The sequence below is a fragment of the Pseudorca crassidens genome, chromosome 9 (assembly GCF_039906515.1).
Source record: "Pseudorca crassidens isolate mPseCra1 chromosome 9, mPseCra1.hap1, whole genome shotgun sequence".
Taxonomy (NCBI): Eukaryota; Metazoa; Chordata; class Mammalia; order Artiodactyla; family Delphinidae; genus Pseudorca; species Pseudorca crassidens.
Genome location: NC_090304.1, coordinates 79,509,474 through 79,519,180, shown reverse-complemented (window position 1 = coordinate 79,519,180; position 9,707 = coordinate 79,509,474). Strand labels below are relative to the sequence as shown.

General features: G+C 33.6%; 1 protein-coding gene across 1 annotated transcript in view; it reads right to left on the bottom strand.

Moving 5' to 3' along the window:
- The window catches only part of LOC137231163 (glutamate carboxypeptidase 2-like), a 37,582-nt gene that overhangs the window by 10,113 nt on the left and 17,762 nt on the right, over positions 1-9,707 (bottom strand). The window contains exons 4-5 of the mRNA XM_067751694.1: positions 9,279-9,465; positions 4,691-4,789 (exon numbers count right to left, since the gene is read on the bottom strand). Coding sequence (XP_067607795.1) covers positions 4,691-4,789; positions 9,279-9,465 — 286 coding nt within the window. The remainder of the gene's footprint in view (positions 1-4,690; positions 4,790-9,278; positions 9,466-9,707) is intronic.

Sequence of the window (9,707 nt, the reverse complement as noted above, 5' to 3'; positions counted from 1 at the left end):
AAAACAATATCAAGGAGATATCTGCCCTCCCACATTCACAATGGATAAGCTATGGAAACAACCAACATGTCCAGTGATGGTTGAATGGATACAGAAGATGTGGTACATAGATACAATGGAATACTACTCAGCCATAAAAAGAATGAAATTTTGTCATTTGCAACAATATGGATGGTCTTGGAGGATATTATGTCCAGTAAAATAAGACAGAGAAAGACAAATATGGCGTGGTATCACTTATATGTGGAATCTTAAAAAAAAAAAAAGAGTAAAACTTACAGAACCAGAGTAGAAAAGTGGTTGCGGGGGAGGGCAGGGAAGGGAGGGTAAAAGGGTACACAGTGAAAAAAGTCTCAGGAGCTAATGTTAACCATGGTGATTATAGTTGATAACAACGTGATGTATAGTTGAAATTTTCCAGAAGAGTAGGATTTAAATGTTCTTACCAAAAAAAGTAAATATATGAAGGAAATGTGTTAATTAACTAGATGGGGGGAATCCTTTCACAATGTATAGCAAATCACCATAAAGTTGACTGAATATTTTACAATTTTAAAAGTCAATTATACAGCAATAAAGCTGAAATTTAAAAATAAAGAATTAGGACAAATCATAAGACAGAAAAAGAGGAATATCCAATTGAACAGTAAAGACATTAAGCAAGCTTGAAAAGAAAGGAGTTAAGCACTCAACTCAAGAAATTGGGTGGCTTAACCCAAAAGAAAAATTAGGGAAAGGAAAACAATGATATAAGCTGAAACAATTACAAAAGAAAACATAACACCCAATAGAAATGATGACTGAAACCAAAATGCAATTTGTAGACCATTAAAAGTGTAAAAACATAAACATAAGAGAAAAGAGAGAAAAGTACAAGCATATCACGTTATAATAAAATAAGGGACGCAAATAAAAATCTACCATTATAGAAAGAGTGCCTATGTAAACAAAATCAGGAAAAAAGTACAGAACACAAATATACACATCCTTAACAAGCATTATCCTTAATGTGTAAATACCTGAAACATTCTCATTAAAATCTAACCATTAATTTGCATTGATAGACAAATTATTAGAAATATAGGGTTCACTCAGAATGGGAGAAAATATTTGCAAATGAAGCAACTAACAAAGGATCAATCTCCAAAATTTACAAGCAGCTCATGCAGCTCAACATTATAAAAACAAACAACCCACTCCAAAAATGGGCAGAAGACCTAAATAGACATTTCTCCAAAGAAGATATACAGATTGCCAGCAGACACATGAAAGAATGCTCAACATCGTTTATCATTAGAGAAATGCAAATCAAAGCTACACTGAGATATCATCTCACACTGGTCACAACGGCCATCATCAAAAACTCTACAAACAATAAATGCTGGAGAGGGTGTGGAGAAAAGGGAACCCTCTTGCACTGTTGGTGAGAATGTAAATTGATACAGCCACTATGGAGAACAGTATGGAGGTTCCTTACAAAACTACAAATAGAACTACCATACGACCCAGTAATCCCACTACTGGGCATATACCCTGAGAAAACCATAATTCAAAAAGAGTCATGTACCAAAATGTTCATTGCAGCTCTATTTAAAATAGCCCGGAGATGGAAACAACCTAAGTGTCCATCATCGGAGAATGGATAAAGAAGATGTGGCACATATATACAATGGAATATTACTCAGCCATAAAAAGAAACGAAACTGAGCTATTTGTAATGAGGTGGATACACGTAGAGTCTGTCATACAGAGTGAAGTAAGTCAGAAAGAGAGAGACAAATACCGTATGCTAACACATATATATGGAATTTAAGAAAAAAAAAATGTCATGAAGAAGCTAGGGGTAAGACAGGAATAAAGACACAGATCTACTAGAGAATGGACTTGAGGATATGGGGAGGGGGTAGGGTAAGCTGTGACAAAGCGAGAGAGAGGCATGGACATATATACACTAACAAACTTAAGGTAGATAGCTAGTGGGAAGCAGCCGCATAGCACAGGAGATCAGCTCGGTGCTTTGTGACTGCCTGGAGGGGTGGGATAGGGAGGGTGGGAGGGAGGGAGACACAAGAGGGAAGATATATGGGAACGTATGTATATATATAACTGATTCATTTTGTTGTAAAGCAGAAACTAACACACCATTGTAAAGCAATTATACTCCAATAAAGATGTTAAAAAAAACACACACATTCTTAAATTGCATCTACTAGAACTGTTACAATTAGAAAGACAGTTTCAAATGTTAGCGAAAATGTGGAGCAACTGAAACTCTCATACATTCTTGTAAGAGTGTATAATTAGAGAGTCACTTTAAATAACTTCTTTGAAAAATAATGTTATGCAGAATTATGCCCTGTGGCAGAACAATTACACTCCTAGGTATTTACCCAAGAAAGATGGAAACATATGCCCACAAAAAGACCTGCACAAAATTGCTCATAGCAGCTGAATCTAGGTAGCCCATATGGGACACAGTCCAGCTGTTTGTAAATAGGAGAATGAATAAGCAATTTGTAGAACAGTCGCATAATAGAATTCTACTCAGCAAGTAAAGGGAAGAAACTATTAACACACACAATAACATAACTAATCTCTAATCGTTGTACTGAGTGAGAGCAGCAAGGCAAATGATGAGGGAAAATCATAAACTTTTCTATGACCGGGAAATCAAACTAAGAAAGGAAAAAAATAGTATGCCCGCTTTGTGGTAGGCCTTTCCCAATGTGCAATGTGCATCTGTATTGTACATTAACCAGACCTCCTCAAACAGGAGGATGTAATCAACCTTTAAGAAAAATGGCTGCTTTATTCAGACACCAACGTTGTAGTTTTAAGGTTATTTTAATTTCTTTTTCATCCCATACAGGGAGCTGTATTGACCAAAACATCTTTGATCAACTTTATGTAGAATGCTAACCTGTCAATATAACACAGAAATTCTTTGTCTCAGAAATGCAAAAAATTGCATCTCTAACTCCTGACCAATGGAGCAGTTCTCAGAGCTTCTGCAAATCTGTTCCCTGGGTTATAATCCTCAGTTTGACTCAAATAAAATTCTCTTTTCTTTCTTCTTAGCTTGACTGTTATTTGATTTTCCACCAACACACAAAAGAATAGCTACTATCTGATTCCATTTATATGAAGTTCAAAACCAAACTAATCAATGATGACAGATATCAGGAAGTGGTTGCTTCTAGGGGGATATGGTAAAAATTGACCAGAAAGGGGCACCAGAGAACTTTCTGGAGTCACAGAAATGTCCTATATCTTATTTTGAGTGATATAGATACATGCAATTTAAAAAATTTATTGCATTAACTCAAGACCTGTGCATTTTGTTACATGTAAACTCCACCTCAAAATAAAAACACATTTTCTGTCATTTCTTCAGATTTAAGAAAAATAAGAGCTATTTTTCCTTTTTTCCGCAAAAAATAAATAAATAAATAAATAAATTCAATTCTAAATGTAAATTTTTTACTTAGGATGTTTCGATGATAGTCAAGCCCTTATCTCCCTATTGAGTGATACTTCAATATGCCCAACTGTCTATTAGCAACTTCTTGGAATATATCTTAGGCACCTGAAACTCAGTATGTCCAAAACTGAATCTACTTAATGTTAAATATTATGGTAGGAGACATAACATTTTAAAAGACATTAATAAATTATATTCAACTCTTTCAAATTTAACTTTCTTATAAAAAAAAAGTACTATGCAAGAATCTGGGGATTTACTGTGAAATCTCAGATGACAGTTATACACACTGCTTTATTCTTTATTTTTTTTTTTGGTGGTACACGGGCCTCTCACTGTTGTGGCCTCTCCCATTGCGGAGCACAGGCTCCGGACGCGCAGGCTCAGCGGCCATGGCTTACGGGCCCAGCGGCTCCGCAGCATGTGGGATCCTCCCGGACCGGGGCACGAACCCGTGTCCCCTGCATCGGCAGGCAGACTCTCAACCACTGCGCCACCAGGGAAGCCCCGACACTGCTTTATTGAGTAAACCACATAACATTTTCTAAAACGGACATTCGTACTCTTCACTTGAAAATGGCAACAATTTCAAATTCTCATTCAAGTTCTTTGAAAATTAGTCCAAGTTATACAGTGGTAGTAAGATATGTAGTATTTTCATACAATGGAAATTACTTGGCAATAAAAAGGAACAATCTACTGATAAATGCAAAACATGTGAATTTCACAGACCCTATGCTTAGTGAAAGAAAATAGACACAAATGATTACATGCTACCAATTCTATCTATATGAATTTCTAGTATAGGCAAAACTAATCAAAGGCGGCAAAAAAAAAAAATCAGAAGAATGATTGCCTTGAGAGTGTGTGGAGTTGATTGAGAAGGGGCTTAAAAGTACTTTCTGAAGTGATAGTAGTATTCTATATGCTGATGGGGTTTGAATTACACAGGTGTATGCATTTGTCAAAAGTCAATAAATGTACATTTTGGATTTCTCCATCTCAGTATAGTAAATTTTATTATCTTAAAAAAACTACGAACACAAAGTAGTATGTATTCCTTTTTATTACTAAGAAATTCTATTTCTTCAATGTAAAAAAAGATGAATTTGGATTACATCAAAAACCTTCTTAATACCTCTTTAATTATTGCTTGTATGTATAAGGAAGTTCTCTTTGTTATTTTTATTTTATTGCATGCATTTTTACCTCTGGCATACCTTGTGGAGAAAAGGCACTAAAAGGTGGAACATCTGAAACATTTTCATATCTTGGAGGAGGTGGTTCAAATAATGATGTGTTGAAAATCTAGAGAAACAAAACATAAAAATCAGAGGCAAATGAGGTAAAGTTTCATTACTATAACCAAAAAAGGAAGTGTGTACTATCTCTTTCTGTCAGTAGATGGTTAATGAAGCCTTTGGTATTTTAAAGATACAGATCAAAGAGCCAGCACTGTGCTAGAGGCTATAAGGATTTCATGAGATGATAAACTTAGAGACCCTTAGAGGATGTATAAGCACTAGCTTTTGATTTAGAAGGAAAACTTTAATTCCCAAATAAAAATCACAGTGTACAATATTCTTAGTCACTTATAAAAATGCTAAGATAATTACTTGGGAGCAAATCAATGTTAAATTCACTTTGAACCAAATATAATATAATCTTTTAAGTGTATCACTGACATTGTTTAGTAGGAATCAATTTTTTTTTACGTTCCAAACCACTACCTCTAAAAGAGAGCTCCAAGCTACAGGAAGAAGAAACTGACAGAATTCCAAAGGGAAATAAAAATAATCCACCACTATAGTGAGATAATCTAACATTCCTTTCCCAGCAATTAATAAAGATTGCAGACAAAATAAGACTACATCAAGGATAAAGGCGATTTTAGCCAAACAATTAACAAACTTGAACTAATGAACAAATATAAGATCATTAAACTCAACAACTGAATACATTGTTTTCAAAGAAACACATTTATAAAAATTGACCACATAATAGGCTATAAAGGAAGCCTCAACAATTGCCAAATGACTAGTGTCATACAAACCACATTATCTGATCACAATGTAGTTAAGTTAGAAAATCAGATCAAACCAAGAGTGGAATAACTTTTAAATTTGGAATTTTAAAAATACCCCTAAATAGCTCCAAGGCTCAAAGATGAAAACATAGAACTTAGAAAATATTAAGATATTAATGATAACTAAAACACTTCTCCAAACTTGTGAGATCTGGTTGAAGTGGCTCTTAGAAGGAAATTTATGGTTTTAAATACTCATATTAGAAAAGAAGAAAGGTTGAACATCAATAAATTTTCAACTGAAAATGTTACAAAGAACAGCAAAATAGACACCAGGAAGGTAAAAGAGGAAATTATATTAAGTAAGAACAAAATTAATGAAACATAAAACATATATACAAGAAATGATTGCCAAAGCTGAAGGTTTATTCTTTGAAAATACAGGTAAAATGGACATATCTCTGTCAATGTCAATAAGAAAAATATATAAGGTAAGCACAAATAAATAATATTAAGAGTTGAAAAAGAGTCGTATCTATAGATGTAGCACAGATTCAAAAATGTAATAAGAAAATACTAGGAAGAACTATGCCAATAATTGAAAACTTAGATGACATGGAAAAATGCATTTAAAAAATTTATTAAAACTGACATAAGGATGCATTTTTTAAAATCTAAATAGTCCTATAACAATAAAAAAAATTGAATCAGTACTTTAAAATCTCCCACAAAACAAAGTATCAAAACCAACTGGTTTTCCTTTGAGTTTGAAAGATGAAAGTAAAAGATTGTTTAAGTATAACACAACCTATTTCAGAGATTAAAAACTCAGCTCATTTTATAAGGCAGGTCTAATCTAGAAATTATACCCCAATAAGCAAATTGCAGAAATACAAGCCAAACATGCTATGAATATAAACTGAGTATATATAGATATATGAGTTGAAAACTCTACTACTACTATTACAAATTTCAAAAATGTAAGATTAGTCTAATGTTAGAATATCATTTAATATAATTATCATTGTGAAAAAGAAAAATTATACGCTCATCTCAAAAGATATCCAAAAAAAAGAAAAAATGTGTTGATAAAATTCAACATAAATCCATGACAAAAAGTCTTAGTAAACTTGGAAAGGAAGTGAATTAACGTAACCTGATACAAATATCAAAATTAAGGTGAAACATTGAAAACATTCAAGTCAAGGACACCTGCTATCACCACTCATTTTTCATGTTAAACTATAAGTCCTGGTCCGTGCAGTAATGCAAAGGGTTGTGGGAGATGCGGAGTGACTCTGAGCTGACATTATATTGTACTGACTAGAGCACCAGTTACCTACTTCTGATGCTGATAGAACCTAAAATGAAACAAAATCAACTACTACTCTTCAAAAATTCCCATATCTTCCATCTTTCCCATAATTTTTCTGTGGTCCACATAGGGTACAAATGAAGCTGAATCACTGGGAAAGATTATAAGAAAAACTATACTAAAGTGCAATGAAAATCCATCTAGAGACAAAGTCATCCCATCAGCAAGTCTTTCAGCCAAGGAAGTACTCAAGCTCGTCTCACTTGACTTGCCTTTACGGTAATCTTCAATTTTACAACACCACTGAGCAGGTGGATTTTACATCAAGTTTATGAGTTATTCTAACAAGTAGGAAAAGTTTCTTAAGGTGACGGAAAAGAGTCTTTTGGGTGACTTTATCAAAGGTAGACAATACACCAGTGAGCACTGCTCACTATCCAAAATTCACTAATATAGCTTCAAATTATGTATTCTGAGTATAACTAAAATAATTTTGGTTTACAAATTTCTATTTACTTTTTGTGACATAAAAAAGGCAATGTATATAGTTCAATCCATATGGCACGTTATCGTTAGTAAACAAAGATAAAATAATGCATATAGTATTAAAAATATTTCTTGCAGAATCTATAAAATGCTAATCATATTTGTTGCCTGTGGGAAGGGGAACTCCTCTGTGTCATGCAGGAAAGTAAAAGTTTGCAGTTTACCACATAGCTTGGCTATGAATAGTCACAGTAATTAAACTGGGAGATGGGGACACAGTAAAAGAGCATTTGTAGTTGGGGTGAAAATAGAGCTGAACTGTCACAAGGTCAAAAGATAGTGCCTGAGTCTGAAACACAAGCAATACAAGCATGTCATTTAAAGAAACAGAAGTAAATACCAAAAGAACCACTCAGTGCTGAACAGTGATTGCCTCAGGGAAGGGGGATATAGAGGGGCCCTTTGGAGAACTGTGTGATTCTTTATGTGCAGGTAAAACTTGGGTAAAAATAAAAATGATTCAATGATATAACTTCCAAAAAAGTTAATAAGCTTTTGGCAGCTAACACCATTCAGGAAAATCTCCAAAATGAAACTTCTAAAAGATAGGTTTACATTAAGTGACAGGCTTTAGAAATTTCATAAGTGCTTATAATAGCAAAAAGAAACAATGAAATGAAATAATAGCAAAGGTACAGTCAAAATTGGAAGTGAAGAGCAAGGAAAAAAGAAGAGAATTGAAAGTTTGCTATTTTCCTCATTGCACACAATTGCCAAATTTGATAGATCAAATTTGGTTTAAGTATGTGTATTTTTTTAACATTACCAATATTTTATTACATCATTAAATAATCTTCCTAAATATACATTTAAAGACCCCTTAATACTTAATTATATAAATATGCCCCTGCTTATTTAATAAAGGTTATGGGACCATAGGAAGTATATCAGTATTCCCCATACCTACCTTAAAAATATTTTTAAAATTTTGAAACAGTTTGATAATATTTTTAAAAGTTAAACTGTATTAACTACTATAATTGAAAATAGTGAATATGGAAACTTTCAACTCATATTAGGAAATTTAGCATGGGATTACATCACTGACTGTAAAACAACATATTAATCATTAAGAAGAGGCTGATTCACTAGTCAATAAGGGGAGGTGATTAAAAATTTATATATACTTAAATCACATGACATTTTTAGTTGACTGATCAAACTGGACATATCTGAAGCTATATGCAATTTAAAAGGCCCAGCTATCCAAAGCACTGAAAGAAGCTATCCAGAGTAAAAGGGGCTACTTTAAATATGGTAGCTGTAAGGCAAATAGGGATGAATATTGAGTTATATTTTATGAGCTTTCATATTGAATATATATCGTGATAAGAAATATCTCAATTACTTGTATTATCTTCTTTCCTAAGTGCCCTAACTAGCAAAGAAGATTGTAAATTCTTTAGTGTAGATATAATTCTATAGTATTTCTCTCCAAATTCTCCTCCTTCCAAATGACCACACCCAAGTTCTGGGCACAGAGCTGAACACATGATCATATGAGATTTAATCATTAAGTACCAATAAAAACCTGCTAGGTCAAACAGCACTTCTCTGAATTTTCTAGCATCTTCAAATCTATGCATGATCTTTTATAGTCCAAACCTTTCAAAAATGTATCAATTTAGTTGCTTAGAAGTTTACTAATGTATCATATTTTATATTAGTGTACAATACTAAAAAATAGCAAATGTCATGAAACATCAATTTTTCAGAATCTTTCCAACATCACATAAATTCAAACATCATAAGAAAGAGTTGGCACCAGTAATAAGATTATAAAAGGCATCATTCACAAGTGTCAATATTGATTTCTATCAGTATTTGGACATGGTAGAGGGCATTCTTTCACATAAGGTATTTCAAAATAGTAGACCAGGGGGACTTATTTTTTCTTTCTTTCTTTTTACCTCATTTCCATCTTCATCAATTACTGAGATGTAGTTGGGATGAGTCTTATTTGGATAGGACAACAGGGCATCATAAAGGGCTAACTCAACAGAAGCCAGGCCAAATTCTTTCCACTGAGATTGAATTTGCTTTGCAAGCTGAAAGTTTTGTTCTGTTCCAGCTAAATGTGGTATCCGTGTAAAATTACTGTTGAACAAAAATTGAAAGTGGTTAGAAATTTTTAGTCAGACTTTATCTTAAATCAACAACCAAATAAGGCTGATTTACATTAAAAAATACTTTGAGGTGTTATACATTAAAAAAGCAAAGTGGGGGCTTCCCTGGTGGCGCAGTGGTTGAGAGTCCGCCTGCCGGATGCAAGGGACACGGGTTCGTGTCCCGGTCCGGGAAGATCCCACATGCCGCGGAGCGGCTGAGCCCGTGAGCCA